General features: G+C 38.6%; 1 protein-coding gene across 4 annotated transcripts in view; it reads left to right on the top strand.

The window, feature by feature from the left end:
* LOC133518613 (uncharacterized) overlaps positions 1 to 27,766 on the top strand; it is a 218,949-nt gene that overhangs the window by 75,457 nt on the left and 115,726 nt on the right. For all 4 annotated transcript variants that reach the window (XM_061852279.1, XM_061852277.1, XM_061852278.1 and 1 more), the window contains exons 3-5: positions 8,134 to 8,232; positions 25,184 to 25,284; positions 26,198 to 26,341. In XM_061852279.1, coding sequence (XP_061708263.1) covers positions 8,134 to 8,232; positions 25,184 to 25,284; positions 26,198 to 26,341 — 344 coding nt within the window. The remainder of the gene's footprint in view (positions 1 to 8,133; positions 8,233 to 25,183; positions 25,285 to 26,197; positions 26,342 to 27,766) is intronic.

The raw sequence follows: 27,766 nt of genomic DNA, 5'->3' as shown, positions 1-27,766 counted from the left end.
TTTCAAGTTCATGGAAAGTACCCTGTAGGTTTTGATTCCCTTGCAAGTGTCGAAAATTTGCGGCATAAACGGCTGTATCTTTTGATTGCGTTGGCTTAGAAGTTTGATGTTTTCACAGCTCCAAGGGACAGTAGACTTGAGTATTTGATATAAATTCCAGCTTGATACCTCCACGCGCTCCTGAGAAAAAGGGTCTTGACAGACAGACAGACGGACGGACAACAAAGTGATCCTATAAGGGTTCTGTCTTTTCCTTTCGAGGTACGGGTGCTTGGAAGACGAGTGCTTGTATTTATGGAACTCCTGGGGCGCGAGTCTGACTTTTTATTTATACTACGTCGGTGGCAAACAAGCATACGGCCCGCCTGATGGTAAGCAGTCTCCGTAGCCTATGTACGCCTGCAACTCCAGAGGAGTTACATGCGCGTTGCCGACCCTAAGCCCCCCCCCCCCCTCGTTGAGCTCACAGTTTGCTCACAGTTAGCTCGTTGAGTTGAGTTGACTTGCACATACATAGCCTATTTAGTCAATAGGTATATATGTATACGTCTCATATTTCTATGCAGAAACATTTAACATACTCGTACGCAATAGCTTCACCTTGCTACTTGCGCCATCGGCTATGGCAAAAACTGCCTTTCCTATTCCCTCACATCAACTTACATCAGCGGAGCCACTTGGCAATAATAACTGATGTGCCGTTAGAAAGTTTTCAACATTACGAAATTTCTGCATGAAAAATTCCGGAAAATCTCTTATTATTTCCTTATTTCCTATGAAATTATCCTCCCATTTTTTTTTTACTTTCCGCAACTTGGACAAATGTATTTATAACTATCGCCAGGCTTTTTATGATGCTATGGGTCAGTGATTTTTTCTCATTTCTCCGCCTTCTATTTATATATGCCCCAAATTATAATTTTAATTTATTTGTAAATAATAATTATTATATCGGTATATCCTATTAAGTTTTCCACTGAATTACAAAAAAATGGTATTTAAATTACATACATTCGACAAGTTGTGACTACATATTTTCATTCTTTTAAAATTATGGCTTCAGTCCAGTTTCGCCAAGGTATTAGGAGCTTTAAATACGACTAAAATTGTACGGTTAGTACAAGACAGGGTACAGTCATTTTAATAGCTTTTGTAAAGCGATAGCTGGACTTTATACTGTTGACTCCAAAATGGTGGTTAAACGTGTTTCAAGATTAATTTACACTACCACATTAGTTTACTGTATAATAAGCTATCGATATTACACTTTAAACAATATTAATGAGCAAAAAACAAAGAAATTAATCACAAGCCAAACTATCAAGATGTCGCTCGAATCGGAAGACGGACTTCGTATTTATCATGCTCTGAATGAACAATTTTTCTAACCAGCCAAAGTTTATTTATTTATTTAAACTTTATTGCACAATAAAAATAAGTACAAATGGCGGACTTAATGCCTTAAGGCATTCTCTACCAGTCAACCATAGGGCAAAACAAATTCTCGAATGTGGGTGCAGTGAGAAAAATAATTCAAAAGAAATGACGACTATAAAAGTAATTTAAAAAAACTATTAACAATTTTGGACATTAATAACATTATTTACAATGTTACGCAAATGATATTTGGATAATGGGTTATCCAAATGTAATGAAAAAAAAATTGGCCCAAATGTTCTTTAAGGCGCCGTTTTATTTTACAAGTGACTCCGCTGGTGTTAGCTGCGCATATTGCACGGATCAGTTGCAGCGTGTTGCAAAGTTGCAAAATGCACTTACTTGGAGACTTGGGTGTTCTAGATGCCATCTCTATACATGTGCAGTATAAACTGAAATGAATGTCTTATACGAAAGAAAATTGACCCAGGCCTTCAGTGTCCAAAAAAGGGGAATCTAATCAGCTGCAGTCGCAGCAGATGCCTAAACTGCTCGGCCTTCTGGGTCACGGCGGCATGGGTCGAATTTTCTCTAGTATATCCTGAAATTTGGTATATGGGGGTTTTTGGGGGTATACAATCTATCTAGATTAGTCTTATGTTTGGGAAAACGCGTGTTTTCGAGTTTTCATGCGTTTTTCTTTCTACGCAGAATATGGTCGCTAATTTCGTGTTACCGGTCACTGTCCGTCTGGTCCAGCGGGTTAAGATGCGGACTGCTAAACGAATGTTACGGGTTCGAATCTCGCCCGGTAACTAACTTTTGTTTTTTTTTATATGTTCAAGTTTATATATAATTTTTTAATTTTTATTGTTTTAGACAAGTTTAATTTAGTAAAAAAATTTAGTTAAGATTATCACCTATACACCACCATATTACAATAAATAGTTATAACCGAGCAAAGCTCGGTCGCCCAGGTACTTATTACTTAAGAGGGAAGTATACTAAGTGATTGTCCATAGAAAAAGAGAAAACGTTTTTCCACTTCTAAATGTTACTGACACGAAAAACTAGGATTTCCTTTTTTCAAAATTTGCTAAACATTTTTTTGCAAAGCGAAACCTACAATATATTATGCTGAAGTCGACATCAAAATTAAAGTGAATTGTTAAGATTTAATTGGTGAAACCGTTTTCTCCCGTAATGGGGTTTCATAGAAAAATTACCGTTACTTCGTTAGATTCGAAAAACTATTCTACTAAGACTCGTCACTAAAAAGACTCGGATTTAAATCGACCGGGATATAAACCGTGATTACCTTTTATATTACAATACAATACAAATATACTTTTTGCACACCTCAATACAGAAACAGTACAAATAATACAACACATCTCGGATCTCCAAGAGACCTCCCCGAGGTCCTACTCAACATCAAAGGTTTGATAGGATTCCTCGAGGAGCTGGGCTGGCAGGACTAGCCCACCCCCAACATATCACGCAAAATAGGCGCAAGTCGTCGAGTTGCGGAAAAATCGCCCGAATACAATACAATACAATACAACACATAAAGAAGAGGTAAACAACAGGCGGTCTTATCGCTAAAAAGCGATCTCTTCCAGACAACCTTTAGGTAGCGGAATTTAAAAAAAATATGTTGTGTCAGTAGGTGTTCCAGATGCAATAAAAGAAGTCTAGCACAGAATAAACACAAAACTAAACAATATATCATATACAAATATAAATAAAAAAGATATATAAATACATATACCTATATACATATATTAAAATACATATTATATATATATATATATATATATATATATATATATATATAATAAATGCCAGCCATAAGTATGGAAAAGGAAGCAGATAAAAGTATTACGGAGCAGGTAAAAAGTGAAGTTTAATGAGTCTCTTGAAAGAATTAGGACATTGAGCGCGCCTTAAGTCTATAGGCAGAGAATTCCATTTTATTGTTATTGAGCTCCCGATATTTCGACGCAGTTACATGCTTATTGTTCACACTCATGTGCTATATGTATCTCCAGCTACCCGTGAACAAGATTAATCTTAATGCGTCGGAATAACGGGAGCTCGAAAAAAATAAAAAAGGTAATCACGGTTTATATCCCGGTCGATTTAAGTCTAGTAAAACTAACCGTGAATCATTCGAACCCGTTACAGACTCGGATCTTTAACAAATAAAAAGACTCGAGCTTCGACTTCATCGTAAGAGCCTGAAAAGTCTATTCTTGAAGAAATAAATAAAATAAATAATTAAATTATCATTTATTTCGACCATCTGGGATCATACAACAAACATAATACATTACAAAAAAGCGGCCAAGTGCGAGTCGGACTCGCCCATGAAGGGTTCCGTACCATTTATGACGTATTAAAAAAAACTAATTACTAGATCTGGTTCAAACCAGTTTTCGGTGGAAGTTTGCATGGTAATGTATATCATATATTTTTTTAAGATTTTTCATTCTGTTATTTTAGAAGTTACGGGGGGGGGGGGGGGGGGGGCACACATTTTTTCACTTTGGAAGTGTCTCTCGCGCAAACTATTCAGTTTAGAAAAAAATGATATTAGAAACCTAAATATCATTTTTGAAGACCTATCCATAGATACCCCACACGTATGGGTTTGATGAAAAAAGATTTTTTGAGTTTCAGTTCTAAGTATGGGGAACCCCCGAAATTTATTGTTATTTTTTTTTTTTGTGATGATGATGTTTACCATAATGCGGTTCATAGAATACATCTACTTACCAAGTTTGAACAGTATAGCTTTTATAGTTTCGGAAAAAAGTGGCTGTGACAGAATCGGACAGACAGACGGACATGACGAATCTATAAGGGTTCCGTTTTTGCCATTTGGCTACGGAACCCTAAAAATTAAATAAATAAATAAGTTAATCAATAAAATTTAACAATATTCTGATTACATTAAAATTAGATATAACAAATTGCCAAAATTACATATCAATGTTAGTACCTACTTATCTTACGTCTAATATACATTACATATTGCCGATTACATGGAGTTCACTGCAGTGGTTCAGATACGCACCATCCAACCTGCTTGCAAATATTGCTATAATGCTGTTGGTGCTGGCCCTCACCCTGCTGATCAGCGAGGCGGTGCGTTTGCGCATGATGGCAGAGAAGCTGTACACCGGCGCCTCCGCAAACATTAACGATGCGCTGCAGTAGCGAGGCAAAAGCAAAGGACTCAAGTCTTAACCAACACTGCTTGTTTTGGTCTGCCGTAAATGAAATGTCTGAGTCTAAGCTGGTTCTGCGACATTGCACAAATCTGCAACATCTCGGCGTTGCGCAATGCACTCGCTCGGCCGCTACCATCATTTAGACACCCGACATTTTTTACTAACTACGATGACATTTAAAGATAGGTAGGCTAAACAAGAGTCAATAGTTTTGTCGTATTTGTAGGTATTATTGCACGCAGATTTCCACGATGTAGCAAACAAGTTAAGCTGACGCTATTTAAACCATATTGTCAGAGTTGTTACACATTTAATCTGTGGATAACCTTTTACAACACATTGCGAGGAAGCCGCGTAAGCACTTCAGTGCATCTGGCATGTTTGTCGAAGCACGAGCAGATGAATTCTTTGCCATTAGGCGGAATAGAATTGGTTCTCTGCTGAGGAGAGTGCGAGGCAGCAGCAACAGCCTCCTTAGGGCGTTGGGAGGGCGTCTCGACTGTCCCATAACTAAATACTGGGTTGGGATTGTCATTGGCATGGCAAAGGAATGTGGTTATAGTTACAGATCAATAGATATAATTTAGTTTTATTATCATACTAACTTAGCTATTAAGTTTTGCGGGTTACTAACTAAAATATGGATCATGTATGTCCATATAAAGCATTCGGTCTGAAATAAAGCGTATTTATTTTTATTTTACAGGGCGCCGTATGCCCTTAAGGGATTGCATAAATGCATATACATGAGAAAATTCGACCCGTGCCGCTCTGATCCGGATAGATGAGCGGTTTTAGGCATCTGTCGCGAATGCAGAGGACGCTGGTTCGATTTTTGCTGGGCACTGGAGGCCTTGGTCACTTTTTTTAGTATATTGAAAGTGAAGACAGGGCCTAAGATGGAGCTCACCGGTTCAGTAGTAGCCTATTCACTCTTGATTTAAAGAGATCGAGGTCATATTTATCAGGGAATACAGATGGCGGGAGTGCATTCCATTCTTTAGCCGTTCGTACTTCGTACCAAAAGAGGGGAGGCAAACAGTTTCGTGCGAAATGACATCTATTACAGTTTATAGCTGGAATGGATGGCTCAGATGGCTCATGCTTTTCTCTCCAACTTATCCGTACATGCATTGGCGCGAGTGAGACGCATCATAAGTAAATATAACATGGTCAGTTAATAGTGTTTCTGTTAGTGCAGCAATTCAATACACATTTCACGGTTAAATTACAACCGACATTAGTGTCGCAGCCCGAAGCCCACTGGGAATGCAATATGGTAATATAATCGCCACGCACTGCGTTAGAGCTAATTTTAGCCCTTGTGCAATGTAAATGTATTTACAGTACATATGGTGCTACTTTATCGCACTAGTGCGAAAATTTGCATATTACGTTACTGTGTCCAACATTTAAAGGGCCATATTTAACTGTAAAACGTTGTACGATACATGTGTGAATAGGTAATTCGCACTTCGTGTCGATTTAAAACACTCCCTTCGGTCGTGTTTTATTTATCGCCACTCGTTTCGATTTTCCTATTTTTCGCACTTGTATCGTAATGTACTATTATCATGTATTATATGCTATACTTCTCAAATTGTGTGCAAATTAATCAGTCTTAATGATAACTCACGTTAGGTTGCGGGTCCGGGCCGGGGCCGACACTTCGTTTTCTATGACAGGTGATTGGTGATCACGTGATGTTTTCTACAGAAAACGAAGTGTCGGACGTCCCGGCCCGGACTTGGATGGTTCTAACGTGAGTCATCATTAAGACTGATTAATTTGCACACAATTTGAGAAGTATAGCATATAATACATAATAATAGTACATTACGATACAAGTGCGAAAAATAGGAAAATCGAGTAAGGGTTATTTTGGTAAACGTTGTTATGGTTTGTTTCTCATTTGTACATTAAAAAAAGCTTTAAGTCGTTGTAGCTGATCAATAGGGTGTCCAAAAGACTGGCCGCTTTTTTAAAATGTGATAGTCAGCAAACGTGCAGACGAGCGGCTTGATGGGAAGCGGTCATCGTCGCCCCTGATATTTATTATTATTATATTTTATCGAAGGTTAGATTTGCTTGACTCTACATACGCTTATTTAACACATTGAGTGCCGGGAACCCGCTCGGCGGGTGCACTGTTCGTAGTTGCTTTCCTCTCCAAAGCGGGAAAACGCTAGAATCGGCTACGCGTGTAGCGCTACGAAGTCGAAAACGTTAATGTTAATGCGATAATGCGTAACATAACATTGCAGGCGACCAATTTTTATAATATATACTTGTATAATCCTGGTAAGGCCATTTATTCGTGTGATGAGCATGGATATTTGTTCCTGAGTCATGGGTGTTTTCTATGTATTTAAGTATTTATTAATATTTATATATTATATATATCGTTGTCTAAGTACCCTCAACACAAGCCTTATTGAGCTTACTGTGGGACTTACTCAATTTGTGTAATAATGTCCTATAATATTTATTTATTTTATGCCGTTTAGTACAGTTTTCATGTTTACCGTTCTCCAATTCTTTCTCAATTGCTCAAAGGTTAACTGTAACTGTAAGAGATCCCGTAAAGAGATAAGTTCGCCTTTGTACAAATGATGTGTGTTTTTTCCTGTTTTATGTTTCTTTTTGTACAATAAAGTGTTTTACTACTACTACTAAAAGTGGTCACATGTTTTACCAAATATTCGACCTCCGAATATTCGGTATTCGGGCAAAACTATCGTGGCATCTCTAGTAACCGGGGTGCGTAGACAAATTGCCAGTCGTTCGCGCTCCGTAGCGTAGCGTAGGTCTCTTTATCACTCTTGCATATTAGTGCGACAGAGACAGTTGCGTTTCGTTCGCTACCGGGCGTTGACGATTGGCATCTTGTCTATGCATGCAAAAACCTCTATTCGGCGCTTTGATAACTCCTTATAGAGGCGACGCGCGCTAAGTCCCCACGGCCTCAGTTTCAACCCCAAACGCCGCAAATATCTTATCGTGACATATTTTTTTTTACAACGTACATCGTATCTTATGACGACCGGTTTGGCCTAGTGGGTAATGACGCTGCCTACGAAGCTGATGGTCCCGGGTTCAAATCCTGGTAAGGGCATGTATTTGTGTGATGAACATGGATATTTGTTCCTGAGTCATGGGTGTTTTCTATGTATTTAAGTATTTATAAATATTGATATATTATATAAATCGTTGTCTAAGTATCCTCAACACAAGCCTTATTGAGCTTACTGTGGGACTCAGTCAATTTGTGTAATGATGTCCTATAATATTTATTTATTTATTTGTGTGATGAGCATGGATATTTGTTCCTGAGTCATGGGTGTTTTCTATGTATTTAAGTATTTATAAATATTTATATATTATATATATCGTTGTCTAAGTACCCTCAACACAAGCCTTATTGAGCTTACTGTGGGACTTACTCAATTTGTGTAATAATGTCCTATAATATTTATTTATTTATTTATCTTGTGTTATTATTCTGACTTGGTTGTTTCAGGAGCGAGAGACGCAGTATACCTGCAAGCCGAGATATTTGCCCCCGATGTGGCGGAGACTCCAGAGGCGGCCCCGTGCCTTGCATTTGTCCCCATCATAGGTAAGAGACACCGCAGTTCATTTTTCCTTTTCTTAGAGTTCCGTATCTCCATCTCCTCCGTCTCCGTCCACCTGATTACGATTTCGCTGGACAATATCGGCTTGTCAGTTGCGCGATTGACAGCTTTTGCGAATAAAGGTTGACTCACGCTACACAGGGGCAGGGCCGGGCCGGAGCTTCCGGCGCTTCGTTTTCTATGGAAAGCATTACGTCATCACCGGAGCTCTGTAGTGGCCCGGTGCGGGCTCGGACCGGAGACTAGCCGGTCATGCTATGAGCAAAAATCGGACTTCCCGGAGCCTCCGGGCCACCCGGTGACTCAACTCTTCCTTTCGGGTGATATTCCACTAGTCTAAGATCTTTGTCCAATGTGCATTGCGTCTCACTCTCTCATTAAGCAAAATGTCAGACGCAAATACACATTGGACCAAGATGAAAAACCAGAATACCACCCTTCGCAATGTGCATGCTCGGATGTGTCGGTATATATTTGCCAAAATAAGAAGGTTACAAAACGTCATAAATTTGTTTGTTAAATATGGATGGTATAGCCAATACATTACTTGGTCGGGTTATATTTTACTCGGCGCAGAGAGAAGTTAATTAACAATGACTGCCAATCTCTATATGAAACCTAATTTCTGTAAATAAAGCTACACAATTCTACATATTGCAGGTTTTGTGGAAAGCAATAAAAAAATAGTACTTATATTTATTTTAGTCACGCTGGCTCCACATTTTACTTGAGATAGTTGATAGCGCCAGACAAGTTGCCTAAGAATTTGTTACCAATTTTAATAGTAAATGAAGGGGAATAAAAAAATGTTCAGAAGAAGCAGAGCTTAAGAACTAAATACTGCCGTTTCGTACATATTGTCGGATTATCATATTATTGACAATGAAATAAATTATATAACAAAAGAATAACGTACTATAAGTATATATAATAAATAATAATAATAATAATAAATATTATAGGACATTATTACACAAATTGACTAAGTCCCACAGTAAGCTCAATAAGGCTTGTGTTGAGGGTACTTAGACAACGATATATATAATATATAAATATTTATAAATACATAGAAAACACCCATGACTCAGGAACAAATATCCATGCTCATCACACGAATAAATGCCCTTACCAGGTTTTGAACCCGGGACCATCAGCTTCGTAGGCAGGGTCACTACCCACTAGGCCAAACCGGTCGTCATATATAAGTCGTTACGTAGCCGCCTGTTGTCTGCCTCTACATTTAATCAATTGTTTGTTTTTTATTTTCTTTTGTATCTTTTTACTGAGGTGTTCCAATAAAGAGTATTCTATTTATACATCTATCTATCTACGCAAGGTTTATTACAAGCGACTTAGTTAAGTATTAGTTAAGTATATTTTTAAGTATTCCCGAACAACGCGGTATCCGTGAAGATTCAGTCTTTATTATTTACTTTTCCATGTTAGGTGTTACTACATGAAAGTCGCAACGGTCGCAACACGGGCGACTCGGATATATACGTCAAAATTATATAAGTTGCATAATGTCTTGATGTATTTTGTGAAATACGGAGGTGTTGCGGAAATGTAATTTAGTCGGATTATATTAAATGAGATATCTAGTAATGTTACTGCTTGTAAAAATTATTCATTAATGAGCATGTAGGTTATAAATTAATATAAATATACTAATTTTTTCTCATATTCCCACGTATTACTTTTCATTTCGTACGAAGTTATATATAATGAAATATCTCGTTAATAAATTTGTAGATTACGGGAAACTATTTCTTTTACTTAATTTAGAGTCCAACTGATCTTCTGTAAATCTGCCTGCAGAGAGTACGAACATCATATTTCAGTGCAGTTATTGAATTACTCATAAAGGTGCCTATATTTCATTTGCAATCTGTCGTTGGCGATATTATTGCTAACTGCTCGCGTACGATGCATTCTCCTGAAATAGATAGGCCATACATTTTTTCCAAAGAGCATATAATCACTACGTTATTTTTTCAGGCTGTAGAGCATGTATTATAAACCTGAGAGTAACTTATGCATACTAATACCTTAAACAGTTTTTTGACAAGTTTTCACTATGGCATTGATGCATCAAGGCGTTTTGGTTACAGATGGTCTACCGCGAAACGAAATTTCGTTACCTATCTGCCTCTCTGTCTATCGAATATGCAAGAATGATGGAGGCAGAAACCACAATTTAGATTTTCCATTTCGCGGTAGGCCCCGTGTGCGTTAGTAACGCCCTCTACGCAGAGTTTTGCGTAATATTCCCTATTTTATGCCTATTATTACTGTAACTACTGAAATAATACAATAATACTCTTCGTATGTTTTATTGTTCTTAAATTAATGATTAAGACGTGGAACGCATAATTTCGTCAGGGGGAAGGGGAAGCCTATGTGCCTCTCTTTCGCACAAAGAAAGATCGCGCAGTGATAGAGAGGCGAATAGATGAACTAATGAAGTGGTTCGCGGTTATAGCCCTTACTGTATTGTAGTATCGTAAGTGTCAGGATGTCAGGACCATGATAGCTATTTATAACGATATAAATAGCTATCATGGTCCTGACATCCTGACGCTTACTCCCAGTTTTAGTATCTTTTTTGTATTATTTGGTACATGACATCAAAAAAATTTTACCTCGCTAAAAATCGAGAAATATTGAAAATAATGTGGTCAAAAAAGTTACAGTTAGAATAAACTTTGTATGTGCACAGTGGTGCAGCCACTCAATGTGAACCGGGCCTTCAATATAGTTCAACAGTTAATATTTTTGGCTAAAACAGTTATGTATTTTAGAGAAGTGGAAATCTTGAGCATTTCGGGGGTTTGAAGACACGAGGGTTAAACAATTTTTTCTAACGACTGAAACACAACATTTTTTATAGTACATTATGGTACTACTTTACCGCACTAGGGCGTTAATTAGCACTTTACGTGCCTATGTCGAAAACTTAAAGTGCCATATGTACTGTAAAACGTTGTATATGTGCGAATAGATAATTGGCAACTCGTTTCGATTTAAAACACTCCTTTCGATCGTGTTTTAATTTACTGCCACTGGTTGTGAATAATTGAACTCGTTATGAATTAATGTATATTAATTACCACACCAACGCCAAAAAATATTTAAACTTCAAAATCATCACAAGTCGTCGTCGTCGTTAATTTTACATTCCTAGGTGATAAAATATTTCAAAATTTGAATGATTAAATTACTTTGCATTTCTTGTGAATAAAATGTAAGTAACTTTCCCATCCGTTTTTAAAGAATAACGGCAATACATGCGAAAGACCGACTATGACTGTTAACCACCGAATCCCAGCGCTCAAAATGTATTCCACTGATGTCATGCTTAAAACAATCCAACATTTTGAGAATAATATGGTTAGTTATAATTTTTTACCCCCTTCGGCCGCGTACGCAACCAGAGCTTCGTAACCAGATGCGATCGAAAACTATTTCTGCCTTGTACGAAACCGGTTGCGATCAAAAACTAATTCCGTCTTACTAGTTATCAGTTACGATCGAACACTTTTCTTTGTTGTACGAAACCTTTCGACCGTTGATAAAGTCAGCTAAGATTATATTTATACACCTTGTTATACAGTATAAGTACTGTACACGTTATATATCTAATCAAAAATCAGAACACAAAAATTGTACCAGTTGATAATATTCAAATATTTTGTTGGCAAATACAATGTAACCTCGTTCCTTAAAAGACACTGGCTTAAGAGACATGGAGCACTGACATTCAGGATAAGAAATTATCATGTGTATCATGACAAAATATTTGAAAAAAACCTATAGCTAGAGGGCCTAGACATTGGTTTCGTATAAGAACGAGAAGTGTTCGATCGTAACTGGTTACGGGTAAGACGAAATTAGTTTTTGATCGCAACCGGTTTCGTACAAGGCAGAAATAGTTTTCGATCGCATCTGGTTACGAAGCTCTGGTTGCGTACGCGGCCGAAGGTTTTTTACCCCTCTCATTTCTTGAAAATATAAGTAATTATGTTGAAACTCAGTAAGAGTTGCTGGAGAGATGCTATCTAGCAACCCTTACTGGACTTGTACTCCCTAACTATAGAGCTATTTTTTAATAAGTAAAAAGAAATGCAAAAAAGCAGTTACTTCTTTTACAGTCAAATATCCATTAACTTTATAACTTTTTAATATTTTGTGTTCTACGTTGTATCGATATATGTGTACCCGAAGTCGATAAATGAGAACTCTCTATGACAGTTCAAGAATGCCACAATAATTCCGGTCTCTGTTAATAATAGTTTGCCACCTTATTGACGTGCATTTTTACATATCAAACAAAAAATAAATAAAAAATATTGAATGTGGATTCATCCTCCTTAGACGTGGCTGCTACAGTCTTCACGATTTTATTTGCCGTGTGATCATCGCTTTCCAGTTGCAGCTTGGTGCCATCGAGGAATGTCCATAGTATATGAAAAAAGAAAAATGTTTATAATACCATTCATTGTATCACAATATCGACTAAGTACTACTAGAGGGCACCTTTAACCTTATTTTGGCAATGTTAAATATCCTTACAATTGTCTATTAATGATAGTTTTCAGTAAGTAGCTCATAATTGGGTAGTTTCTCCCCTACACCCTAAATTCATCCAACGAAATAAAATGTTCCGTAAGGTATACATGGTGGCCTATTTAGATCGTTCAGTATGGGAAAGTTTGAAACTATAACACATACGAAGATCTGTTCCTAGGAATCATGCCATCGATTTTCTATATATAAAGACGGGCCAATAACACCTGCTTTGTATCTACTGTTTTATTTTTGAAGATTCTATACCTATGTTATAATTATCACCTACTAAGTTTTTGAAATTAACAAAACTAAAGCTATTTTAGTCTAACAAGCATATTGTTATACTTTCTCTTTCACATATGTAAACTATTGAATGAAAAACAATAGCCCATAGGTAAGCCCATATAATATACCTAAGCCCTAACTCGTAATTCGTAAAATACTTGTCAAGGAGAAGTTATATTCTAATCTTCATGAACACGTTTCACCAAATAGCACTGTTTAAATGCAAATATAAAAATATACTATATGTAAAATATTTGAAGAGTTTCATCCATTATTCCTGGGATCCATTATCAGAAATAGATCTTGACTAAAATGAAGCTTAAAAAATAACTTGCAGAACAATCTCAACGAAGAAGATATCGCCAAACGTGAAATACGCGTAGTTGAGGTGTTCCGTCTGGTCTTCATCAGCAGTTCCACTTAATTAAATGTCACTCACTTTTTTAATGTAAATGCTTGATTTGTTGATACAACAACAAATATATACAGGTTGTTTATTTAGTCACCTGCAAATAATTTACGAGGTGAATAATAGGTCATACATTCCTTTGTACATCTCTACAAATCTTATGATATGAGCTCTGTTCATGGGTTCTGCTCGTTTGCCTCCTATATTTAAAAAAAAAACTTCTACTTAACATAACGCCATTCCTTTGTACATCTCTATAAATCTTCTGATACGAGCTCTGTTCATGGGCTCTGATCTTATGCCTCCTATATTTAAAAAAATACTTCTACTTAACATAGCGCCATTTCTATGTACATATCTACAAATCTTAAGATACGACCTCTGTTCATGGGCTCTGCTCGTTTGCCTCCTGTATTTAAAAAAATACTTCTACTTAACATAACGCCATTCCTTTGTACATCTCTACAAATCTTATGATATGAGCTCTGTTCATGGGTTCTGCTCGTTTGCCTCCTATATTAAAAAAAATACTTCTACTTAACATAACGCCATTCCTTTGTACATCTCTATAAATCTTCTGATACGAGCTCTGTTCGTGGGCTCTGCTCGTTTGCCTCCTATATTAAAAAAAAAATATCTACTTAACATAGTGCCATTTCTTTGTACATATCTACTTATCCTATGATACAACCTCTGTTCATGGGCTCTGCTCATTTGCCTCCTATATTTAAAAAAATACTTCTACTTAACATAGCGCCATTTCTATGTACATATCTACAAATCTTATGATACGACCTCTGTTCATGGGCTCTGCTCGTTTGCCTCCTGTATTTAAAAAAATACTTCTACTTAACATAACGCCATTCCTTTGTACATCTCTACAAATCTTATGATATGAGGTCTGTTCATGGGTTCTGCTCGTTTGCCTCCTATATTAAAAAAAATACTTCTACTTAACATAACGCCATTCCTTTGTACATCTCTATAAATCTTCTGATACGAGCTCTGTTCGTAGGCTCTGCTCGTTTGCCTCCTATATTAAAAAAAATAAATTCTACTTAACATAGTGCCATTTCTTTGTACATATCTACTTATCCTATGATACAACCTCTGTTCATGGGCTCTGCTCATTTGCCTCCTATATTTAAAAAAATACTTCTACTTAACATAGCGCCATTTCTATGTACATATCTACAAATCTTATGATACGACCTCTGTTCATGGGCTCTGCTCGTTTGCCTCCTGTATTTAAAAAAATACTTCTACTTAACATAACGCCATTCCTTTGTACATCTCTACAAATCTTATGATATGAGGTCTGTTCATGGGTTCTGCTCGTTTGCCTCCTATATTAAAAAAAATACTTCTACTTAACATAACGCCATTCCTTTGTACATCTCTATAAATCTTCTGATACGAGCTTTGTTCGTAGGCTCTGCTCGTTTGCCTCCTATATTAAAAAAAAAAAAATTCTACTTAACATAGTGCCATTTCTTTGTACATATCTACTTATCCTATGATACAACCTCTGTTCATGGGCTCTGCTCATTTGCCTCCTATATTTAAAAAAATACTTCTACTTAACATAGCGCCATTTCTATGTACATATCTACAAATCTTATGATACGAACTCTGTTCATGAGTTCTGCTCGTTTAGCTCCTACTTAAAAAAAATCGATTCTACTTAACATAGCGCTGTTTCTTTGTACATATCTACCAATTCTATGATAAGAGTATGACCTCTGTTCATGGGCTCTGCTCGTTTGCCTACTATATAAAAAAAATCTACTTAACATACCGCTGTTTCTTTGTACATATATATCTACTTATCCTATGATAGGTACGACCTCTGTTCATGGGCTTTCCTCATTTGCCTCCTATATTTAAATAATACCAGACAAATGCGAGCCGGACTCGCCCATCTAGGGTACTGTAGTTTTTAGTATTTGTTGTTATTGCGGCAACAGTAATACATCATCTGTGAAAATATCAACTAACTATCACGGTTTACGAGATACAGCCTGGTGACAGACGGATAGACGTACTGACAGCGGAGTCTTAGTAATAGGCTCCCGTTTTACCCTTTGGGTATTTTAAAAACATAATCCTCGAAACTCGAAAGCTCCTCTTTTTGTAAATGCAATGCAAATAAAACGCATTAAACTTAATCATGACGACACGATCAAGTATCATTTAATAAGGGGCGTTTCGTGCGTAGATAACGATTGTCAGATTTGACTCTCATTTCTAACTTTTGTATTGCTTCAATGTTATGGGTCCCATAAAGACATGTTTCTTTTATAAAAACTTATTATCTAGCCTAGCCTTTTGGCAGTATTTTCTCGAGCTTTACGCAGTTGATTGAGGAAGCTGCCATACAAGACAAAAGCATTTTCAAAGCGACTTTCTCTTAGAATACCCCATCTATCCGTCTATCTATCATAATTTATTTCAGGCAACTAGCGGCCCATAGATAAATACCTTAAGATTAGCATACACATTATAAAAATATATTTTAAAACTAAATACTACAAATCACATTATTTTACTGCGGCATGAAACTATTTATCATAAGACATACCCTTTGAGACTGTCTACCCATTGTTTTTGTATATGACAGCTACACATCCTTTCAGCAATGGCTTTTAGGAACTGCAAACTAATAATCTATGGCCCGCTGATTTTACCAGTGCAATCAGTCAACTTCGGGCAGCTTGTGGCATGCAGTTGGGGAGTAACGATCTCACGTACCCGAGTGTTCCTAGGGAGTTCTGTCATTCGAAGGAGGGTGGGTGGGACAGGATTATCTGCTTCTGGGTTGCCTTGGCCGGCCGGCCAGGGTGGAGTCGTTAGAGCTATAAGTTCCAAGGGTGGAAGTGCAAGACGCGAGTTGGCACAGTGGCTGTTACAGCCACTGGGTTGAAAGCGGTGCACGCCTCTCGATACCCCTGAGCCGCTCACACCAGTGTTACTCTTGAGCCATCCCAGATGTCGCTTTTTGTGTCGTCTGCCGGAAATAAAATTGTATACCGTTTTATTAGGCAGGCGTCTGGTTTTTTATCCCATAGCTCAGTGTTTAGCCCATCGCTTTCACACAATAACCTAGTTTATTTTAGATTCCATCAACTCTCAATAGTCCTTACACCCTGTCGGGCCTGCCTCTGCGTGCGTCCTATGACATGGGCAAGGGCAGCATCAGCTCGGTGTACATCTTACATTTCATGAACGTGTCAAAAGGGCCTCTACGTTAGGTTAGGGCTCGGCGCACGCTTCTCAAAGGTCCGGAATACCATTGTTCCGTGATGGGAAAGACATACAAATTAAAATAATAATAATCGTTAATGCAATGCTCTATTTGTCAAAGAAAATAAAATTGTTTCACACTCACAAAACATTCATTCTTATTTTTGCTTATTTTTTCATACATTAAGTATCTTTCTGTAAATAAGATCACAATTTTCTCTCTTGTCAGATTTATTTTACTATTTGAATAACATGACAGCGTCAAATGTCGTAAAAAGTATACAAGTAAAAAGGTTTAAGAAAAGAGTCCGCAACATATTATTTATTAGACCTATTAGCAAAGAATATCCTATTAGTACGGTCGCGGAAATTGATTCTTTAGCAACTTGCGGTTCAAGTAAATTTGGCTGAACATACTTATGGTAAGAGCTGTCCATTGTAACGTGACACGTTAACTGCTAAAGAATCAATTTCCTCGACTGTACTTACAAGCTAAGCCTAAAGTGCCATGGCAATTAATGCAAGCTTACGAATAAATACAAAAACCGGACAAGGGCGAGTCGGACTCGCCCAACGTGATTCCGTATTTTTTTTAGTATTTGGTTTTTTATATACTACGTTGGTGGCAAACAAGCATACGGCCCACCTGATGGTAAGCAGTCTCCATAGCCTATGTACGCCTGCAACTCCAGAGGAATTATATGCGCGTTGCCGAGCCTAACAACCCTCCTTCCCCTCGTTGAGCTCTGGCAACCTTACTCACCGGCAGGAACACAATACTATGTTGTTATAGTGGCAACAGAAATACGTCATCTTTGAAAATTTCAACTGTCTATCACGGTTCATGAGATACAGCCTGGTGACAGACGGACGGACGGACGGACGGACGGACAGCGGAGTCTTAGTAATAGGGTCCCGTTTGGGTACGGAACCCTAAAGATGAAAACTGCTGCCATGTTACTATACATTTAAGAAACACAGAAAATCTGGAATTGACATATTGAAAAAATTATATTGTTATCTTCTTCTGCACGACTTTTTAGTATGAGGAAGCTACTTAGGTACGTAAGGCTACCCCCGATTCATTTGTTATGAGGGGGCCCTCGGCCTTAGAGCACGCATAGCACAAGGGCTACGCCGGACTTTCTCAATATGAGGCCGCCGCTGTAGCCCGACGTCAGAGCGTTCATATCATTTCGGGCTAGCATGATGGGCTACGCAAGACTCCTTTGCCATCTCACTTACTTAAAAAAAATCTTAAATTTAATACTCTTTTACTTGAATAACCTTTTCACTTTTAGTTTAATGTATGGCGTGCCTAAAAATTATATTTTTATACATTTGAACTTCTAAACTAAGTAGTAGCTTACCATCAGGCCGGCCACCAACGTAGTATAAAAAATACCTACTTTCCACTTTTCTCTTTTGGTTATCTTATAGTTTTTGAGTAAAATAGCTGTGACATACGGACAGACAGATAGACAGACAGATGGACATGACGAAACTGTAAGGGTTTTTGCCATTTTGGCTACGGAACCATAAAATGCACACTGTAAATTTCAACTACCTAACCCACTCGTATTATAGATCAAAAATTTCTTTTCCGGAAGAAGTAAGTAAGCCAGTAAGTAGTTTATTTTTTGTACTTGTTAGACAATTCTATCTTAGTGTACCGAACTTAACAGTTATTTTTTTTACTTTGAGAGCGCACCACCGACATTCTTAGTGGTGTACGCGTATTTCTCTATAGCTGAATGTTTGTAGATGATTATCTTATATCGATACTTTAAAATGTTGTGGTATTTCTACAGCCATTTTAAATATCTTCTCTTTTAAACTTAAGTTTTTCATGCATTCCTAAAACGGAACAAGTCTATGATAGGATTGATGGGAGAAAATAATGCAAAAACGCGGCATTAAGCAAAATGATCATTTGTGATTCAGGGTTAATATCTATCGGGTATCACTGAACCCCAACGGATATATTTTTGCAATACAACACAAATGCACACCTCAATAGAAGAAAATAATACTGAAAAACAATAGGCCTGTCTACTCGCTAAGAAGCACTTAGGACAGCTTGTGATGAGTTAATCAATCTGCCTAGTTACCTACCTCAAAACGAGACCGCTTTTCCATACAAACGTAGTCCCCATTACGGATAATATTTTTACAGTACATATGTTGCTACTTTACCGCACTAGTGCGAAAATTAGCATATTACGTTACTGTGTCGAACATTTAAAGAGCCATGTACTGTAAAACGTTGTACGATACATGTGCGAATAAGTAATTCGCAACTCGTGTCGATTTAAAACACTCCCTTCGGTCGTGTTTTAATTTATCGCCACTTGTTTCGAATTTCCTATTTTTCGCACTTGTATCGTAATGTACTATTACAAAATTGGATGTAGAACGAAGGGAATATCAATATCCAGAGAGGAAAATGGGGACTATGTTTGTATGGAGAACCGGTCATCCCTTTTCCTTTTAATAGTTTAATATGCTTCGGCACATGATTATTTGAGACAATATACACGCATTGTATTTCCATTACCTTAAGCAGAGAACACGGTGGCTTCGAAAGAGTCTCGGGTCATGTGGAAATAAAGCTCTTCACATAATGTTGTGTAATTCTCCTTTTTCCGAAAGTGTCCGCGAAATGTCCAAATGCACAATTGCCCAGAGTATGCAGTATTCTCTTCATCAGCTATTATGGCAGCCAGGGCCAATATTTTGATTTTATTATTTATTTCTATATCGACTTGCTTCCCATCGAACCAATTTTTTCAATATGATTGACATTTGTGACATTTGTCATGAACAGTCCGTTATTTGGACGGCTCGGTGAGCTCGGACAGCCCGGCCCGGCCTATCTCGCGCTCGGAGACTCAACGATAGTGTCAACGCATAGAGATACTATAATATAGAGATGATGGCCCGGTCGCCCCGGCCCCGGAACGGTCCGGCGACGGTGGCGCTCCTGAAAGTCCGTGTGACGGCTCGCTCCGGTCCGCCCCGGCCCGGTCCTGGCACTGTGTAGCGTGAGTCATCCTTAACTGACAGGCCAATATCGTCCGGCGAACTGGTAATCAGTGGGTCTTTTACTCTTCTAAGATGATTTGGAATTTGGTACAAATATGTAAGTCTGTGACCCAAAGACGGCCATGAAACGTAAATAAATGAATTTGAAACACAGGGTCCACTTTTAGGGATAAATGAAAAAAATTAAAAAAGAACTATAGTCTGTCAAGCCTTTTCCGTCAGTAGTAAAAAACGGCAAATTAAAAAAATGTAGTCGCGATGAATTATCATCCCATAGGAAATTTGATGTACGCGCCTTTTTTATACGTACATAAAAAGTTGTTGATATATATATCGAGGGCTTCAGGCCAAAGGGGCGTATACGCAAAAATGCCATTTTTCGTTTTTAACGGCATCGTATTCGTCTTGTAACAATACGTAAGCACAATTTTTTTCATAATTTTATCATAACAATTAGTATATTAAATAATTAAAAAATCATTTGGCGTATAACAGACAGTCATAATTTTATGTCGTTCCAAAAAGCCGTACTGAAGGCGTATAAGTGATATTTTCATTCAGTCCCCGATATTCATCGGAGTATAAAGGCGTACGTACATACTTCTCTCACGTGACAGTGCGAACCACCAAATAGTGTCACGCTATATAGGCGTACATACATACGACCATAAACTTTTCCCAACTATCCTCAAAGTGCGTCGCGGCAAAGAGGCGTATGAACATACGACCGTACAAAAATTACGTTGGCCTTCAAATAATGCCGGGCCAAAGGGGCGCGGAGACAGCGTCCTTGATTGCCGCATATTACTATCCCTTTCTGTCAAGCGGGTAAGCGCACTAGGGCCGCCTGTCTTTCAGTCAGTGTCTAGTGCGTTACTGTATGGTGTACATCTCGTGCGAATAATAACAATGAAGTGGAGCGCTCTGATGCTGATGGCTCTGCCCTGGGCATTCAAGAATGACGTGGGCGGCTGTCTCCTCTGCCTCCAAGTACGCTCTGCAGAGGGGGCTATCTGTAACACGTAGGGTTAGTAGGAGTTTGTTTTGTAGGGCTTGGCCGGTTATGGCCCCAGTCAAAAGCCGGACCTGTGGCCTCTTCAGCTGTCTCAGCCTCCTCGACAAACCGAGGTCGATTGTCGGGAGGGCTTCCTTCGCCTGCCTGCACGTGCCTAGGTTAGACCAGTACGGTTGGTGTTTTACGTCGCAGCATGTCCCGGAGCCAGGCATAAGGCAGAGGTATAATTGGCTCCGGTCCTGCCACCCTCAGTTCCGAACATCCTCTCGCCAATATGTCGGCCGCATCGTTCCCTCGCGAGTTGCTGTGTCCCTTGATCCACTGCAGAGTTAAGCTGGTGGTGGTGCTTACCTCTGACAGAGCTTTGTGGCATTTGTAGATTAGCCCTGAGGTCAAAGTATAACTTTGCAGAGCTTGTAGTACTGGCCAACTATCAGAGAGTATGCGGATGGAGTAGTCCAATACTTTCCTTGCGGCGATTGCGTGTGCTGCCATTATGATGCCAATTCTGCCTGGAAGACTGTATTGTGGGCACCTAGTCAAGTCCTAGTGGTGTTGAGATATGTATGTTTAGGTCCTCTGAGAATACTCCAGCAGCGCCAGTGCTTGACCTTGTCTTTGATCCATCCGTGAAGCTTCTCAGCTCTCATAGGTTGATTCCTTCACGAGGTTCTTCGTGTAACTGTATCTTATATTTCTTGTCGAAGACGAATTGTCTGGGTATCCTGTCAGTCACCGCTTCTATTAGCGGTTCCTTACCTATCGTCTCGTAGAGGATCTCGGTGTGTGGTACCCTAGGTGGTCTCCAGAGATTAGATTTTTTGAGACGTACCGCCGTAGCTAGCGCTTCCTGTTGTATAAAGAGGTGCAGCGGCGGCAGGCTCAGTAAGGGTTCCAGGGCCGCGGTTGGTATTGTCCTCATGCAGCCCGTGGTCGCCAGGCCAACCTCTGGATTTGTTGTAGTTCAGCTTCAACTACGGATAGTTTGGTGCGTGGCCACCAAACTATCGCACTGTAGCTTATTATTGGTCGCATGGCTGCCTGGTAAAGCCATAGAGTTATCTTTGGGGTTAGCCCCCAGGTTCTACCCACTATCCTACGATATTGCCAGATTACGACTGTGCCTTTGTCAATTTTGCCTTAGGTGATTGCTCTAATTCAATTTGCTGTCAAGTATTACCCCTAAATACTTTACTTCCGCAGATAGTTGAAGTTCAGTGTCGAACAGGCGGAAGTGTTTGTTGGTGAAAATAACCAGCTCAGTTTTGTTGGGATTGTCTGAGAGATCGTTGTTAAAACACCAGCGTTCCACGATGGCTAGTGCAGAGCGGGTACATCGCATACCGTACCTGCATGATTGCCGCTCGTCAGTATGACTATGTCGTCAGCATAGCCGATTGTGTAATAGTGATTATTGTTTAGTGTGGTGATCAGGTCATTCACCACAAGGTTCCATAATAGTGGCGATAGGTCTCCTCCTTGGGGGCATCCTTTTGCCATTAATGCCTGCTGTGTTTCGCCCGTCCCGAGTTTGATGGTTCGTTGGCTCAACATGTTGTTTATCCATTCTGTCATAACTGCATTCGCGCCATGTCTTACCAGTGCTGCTGTAATGCTACTGAACCTGGTCCTGTCGAAAGCCCTTTCTATATTTATGAAGGTTCCTAAGCACATGGATCTGTTTTTGACCGCCACCTCAATTTTACTTACTACTGCGTGAAGTGCCGATCCTGTAGATTTGCCAGGGCTGTAGGCATATTGGTTTGGATGCAAGGGCACATGAATATGCACCCTCTCTCTAAGGTACCTGTCACACAACCTCTCTAATGTTTTCAACATGAAAGAGGTCAGGCTGATGGGCCTGAAGGATTTGGGGTCCGGGTAGTCGTTTTTACCTGGTTTCGGTATGAAGATAACCTTTACCTCCCTCCATTGCTTCGGCACGTACCTGTGAGCCAGACAGGCGCGCAGAACGATGGTCAGCTTCAGAGTGAGATGCTTCCGGCTCCATTTAAGAAGCGCAGGGAAGATCCCATCCATTCCTGGAGATTTGAAGGAGTCAAAGCTGTTTAAGGTCCACTGCGTACGCTGCGGGCTGATTACCTCATATGTCTGTAGCCACTTGTCCTCCGTCGGGGTGGTAGTAATTCTTAAGTGTAACATTCCTCTGTTATAATTTGATGGAGACGTAAATGAGTTAAGTTGTTAGCTAAACTACTTTTAGGTTTATTAGTACAGAAGATTTAATATTGTTTCTTTTTATGAAATGACGATAAATGATGTCGTATTTATTTGTTTAGAAGTTTTGATTAATATTTTATTGTTTAAGATAGTTATAATTTTGTTACCAGTGGTACCATTAAAGAAGGAGTAATGTTTATTGTCTGAATACAAGTTTTGATACGTTTTAACTTTAACCTTTTGTTTTAGTTAATGCAATCTAAATTTAATCGTTTGATTGTTTCTTGACTGCTTTTTTAGTCAAGCTGTCATTGTGTTGTCTTAGCAATTTCCATGCATCCTTTACTACCAATTTCAATTCTTTTCTATAAAATCGTTTTGTACTACTCGACTTTTGAGCGACTACCATTTACCTACTATCACAAATAGTAAAAATGATCTTATTGGAATTCAGTTAAGTCAGTTTTCTTAAGTAAGCCCACACGTCTTAACTCTAACTCCCAGCGAAGTGCTAAACGACTGCTATTATAGGCAAAAATCAGAAAAAGCGGCGTGATTGCCTTTTAAAACACTTCTTCTTATCGTGTGGGTTGTAAGATTGATGTACCTTAAAAACCCTGGTGTTAGAGTTATTGAGTCGCCAAAGGCCTCTGACATGGCTCTCATGACGAGCACCACCGGATAGATAGCAGCCGGGACCAACGACTTTACACCGTGCCTTCCGAAGCACAGTATCATCTTACTTTTCGGACAATCAGGTGATTCAGCCTGCAATGTCGTAGCCAAACCGGGAATAGTCTCACAAAGTCACAAAGCGATTTTTGCTTGACAGTGTCCCCACCGGGATTCGAACCCGGAACCTCCAAATCGAGAGACAACCGCTCTAACCATTAAACCACGGAGGCTATTGAAACACTGAAATGCTCAAAGTGGCAATTCAAAATAGTTACTTACCCAATCGGTAACCAGCTCGAGTCGACATTGCTTAATCTCGTGGACAGTTGTGACACTATCAAAACCATCAGGAATCATTTTAATGGTAAAATCTAGATAAACTTATGAATATTTAGTCAAAATATAATTTGGCGCCCTATTATACGGCCACAAATAAAGGATACTTACACTATAGATTCGTCAGCCCAGACGGGCGTATAAAAATCAGAAAAAATAGAAGAAACTACACAATGATGACTAAATTACTGTAAAATTAAAGTATTTCGCATTATTAACAGTATTTCCACCTTTCATGATTAAATTATCGAATAGAAAAAAAAAATGAATTATACGACCATAAATCTCAAGTATTTTTCAAAAAATTTCAACCTATATGTCGGAAATTACTGTCGTGGTAAAGAGGCGTAACTACATAATTACTGCTTTTTAGAATACGTAGAACGAAACTAGGCATGACACATGAAACAGACAGTAATTTAAATACTCTATGCAAAATTGTAGAACAATCGGTACATTGTAACAAAAGTTATTCAGTTTTTTGTCTCTCCTGAAAAGTAGGGTTCTTGCTTATACGCCCCTTTAGCATGAAGTCCTCGATATATACAGGGTGATTCATGAGACGTGAGCTGGACTAAGCCTACACAATCAGTAAATGTTAATGAATCGTTCACCATCATATTTAAGTAAAACAATCACGCTTTTTATCTGTTATTGAACTTTTTCTTAAGGACAAATTTGATTATCTACAATCATGGACACCCTACAACACTTAATTAACAAAGATAAAACCTCTTTAACCGTTATGACAGCACTTTGATTATGAAGAAAATAAAATGTCACACTTGAGTGAGATACGATTTTATAAAAGTAACCAGACTCCGATGACATTCAATTTGTCACTTATTATGGATAAAACAAAGAGGGTGACCATAAATATCGTAAATAAAATAAAACTCTTTTTTTTAACAGCAAAAATTAAATTAACGTTAATCTCACAAATACTGGTACGAAACAGTTGCTGATAATTTACCGAATATGCAGGCTTGATCCTGCTCACGTCTCCTGAATCATCCTGTATATATCGTCTTATTAAGTTATTAATAAGGAAGATATGAAAATGCAATTTTTTAAAGCATTATATACTCAAAAAAGCACAAATAACTTAATTAGCCAGTTTTTTTTACGAGAACGAGACAAACTAATTCTTGTGATGATGACTGATTACCAATTTCAGGCCTGCGAGGTTCGAGTCGGGCGCGTGGTTTCTCCGGCAAGTGCAGCGCGCCATCAGCCTAATGCCGTGGTCCATCAGCACCGACAAACTGGAGCAGATCGGTAAGCAAACGGAAAAGACGTACGGTTAAATCATGTACTTATATTATTACCGTAAAGACGGGCTTTGACTGACCAGAAACCCATAGGCCAGGGAATCCTTGTAAGGAAATGGCGATGGATCGGACACACGCTCCGTATACTGGACAACCACCTGTCCAAGCAGGGTCTCCGCTGGCAATCGACTGGCAGTAGATGGTCAGGGCGGCCTCGTACTACATGGAGGCGATCAGTTGAGGAGGCTGGCACAACTGGACTCGACTGGAAAGAGGTGAAAGTAGCCGCTCAGGATCGTGACAAATGGATTTTTTTTCTGCGATCCCTATGTCCCTAATGAGGGACAGGATCTTCAGGAAAGACGGGCTTTACGGGCACCAAGAATGGTGTCAGGACAGTGACACCGCTATGCACAGATGCCAGCCAAGCGTGCAGTCCAATGCAACTAGTTGTGACCAAAATTGCTTGGCTTTGGCAAAAGAGAAACATTGGGGCAAGCTAAGCACTTGTACGGAATCCTCGTACTGTTTCTGTCGCTCAGAGTAAAATAGTAAATTTTTTTCTTACCCTACATGACCTGATCCAAAATGTTTGGTGGTACAACTGAAGACTTTCAAACCTTATAGATTCGCAAAGCGTGACCGTTCAAGCATGGGAGTCTCGAACGTTTGAGCTCAAATAACAGTTCAAAACCTTAACGCCTCGAGCTCCTTGTGAGCTCTTAAGAGAAAGTCATTAAGACAAGCATCTACATAGCTCAACCTTAAAAAAAAAACTTGGAACTTGAAAGTTCAAGCATCAAGCTAAAATGAGAGAAAAAAACTGCTAATATGCAATGCAGATAACTCTTTTTCCTCTTCTCAATTTTTGGCATCTCAGAAACTAGGATCCCTCAAATCTTTAATTCAAATGTTTTCAGAGGAAGAATGCGAAGGCCCCGAAAGCCTCGCGGAAGGTCGGGAACTCCGCAGCGTCAGAGAGTTCCTGGAAACGCTCTCCGCACGCTTGGCAGGGGGCCCGTTGGAGACCGCTAGCGTAACTCCACTCTACGACCATCCTGCATGTAAGTAGTTTTACTATTTTCGGTGGGGAAATCCTAAGTACCGGTAAGAATGCGATGCAACTAGAGATGTTGGTATGCGTAGAGAGGGATGTGTTAGTTAAGAACTAAGAACCAATAGAATTACTACTCGTTGAGCCAGGAAAAAAAATGAAGTGACCTCTGGTGAAAACGCAGTCTTAATGTAAATATCAGGAATGAAGAGAGCTCCACAGCATTAAGCACTTCGAAGTCGAAGTAATTTACAGATGGCGCCGGGAACCGTTATACCTATCAACAAATTCAAGTGTGAAATTCTTATTTTTTTTATGGCCTGGATGGTAAAGGCCAGAACAGAACAGAAATAGAACAAAACTAGAAGCAGGTAGCGTAATGAAACTTGTGCCAAATGAAACTGTTTAAACTTGAAAGGTTTGTTATCTATTCCAGAAAAAAATACGATGCATAAACACAAAAAAAAACTAGAATCTAATCTTTTAAATTAAGAGTAATAAATAGCTTGATTACTTAAAAAGTGAAGGTAATATAAATTATAGTTATTATTGTTCATCAAATGTAGGTACTTAAACTACCGCAGCCTTTAGTGAAATTTGGCCATTAATTTAGAATATCTATGTAACAATATTGAGCAACTATTGCCCGTCAAAGGTATACTTAACTAAGGATTTGCCAAGATAGATGTCATCATCAACATACTTATAGTTAATGACTCAAGTCTCGAGCTCAAAGTAATCATTCAAGTAACAAAAACAGTGGAAAAATTACGGAATCCATTTATCATTATCACCCAGAAAAGTTTCCATTATAACTCCAGGATTGTATTCCCGTTCCAGTTCCCTAATTTTTTGGTTCAAAAGAGATATTTTTTTAATAAAAGAGATTATTTATCAACAACGAAATACATAAAAATATATTTAAAAAAATAATACCAACATTTGTCTGGGACCTGGGTAAGCCTTTTGTATAGCTATACCAAATTACAATTCGATAGGGTTGGCAGTTCCTGAGAATTTAGCGACGCGACAGACTGAGTCGTACCGTAGGGGTTCCTTGTTACCTTTTTTGGTGCGGAACCTTAAGGTGCCGTAGGTTCTGAGAACAGAAGTTTTGCACGCTTTTATAGATCACATAAATAAATAAATAAATATTATAGGACATTATTACACAAATTGACTAAGTCCCACAGTAAGCTCAATAAGGCTTGTATTGAGGGTACTTAGACAACGATATATATAATGTATAAATATGTATAAAATACTTAAATACATAGACACATTACGGTTGCCAAAAATTTTATTAGTAATCTTGGGTGTCTTTTTCAATTCAAATCCTGATTTTATGACTTTCGCTAGATAGAAAAAATAACGAATATACGAATATAGCTCTAAAACGCTCTTTAAAAATTTGAAACAATTGCGCATATTTAGT

This window comes from Cydia pomonella, chromosome 6 (assembly GCF_033807575.1).
Source record: "Cydia pomonella isolate Wapato2018A chromosome 6, ilCydPomo1, whole genome shotgun sequence".
Lineage (NCBI taxonomy): Eukaryota > Metazoa > Arthropoda > Insecta > Lepidoptera > Tortricidae > Cydia > Cydia pomonella.
The sequence above is the reverse complement of the archived record's forward strand: the minus strand, read 5'-3'. Positions and strand labels throughout refer to the sequence as shown.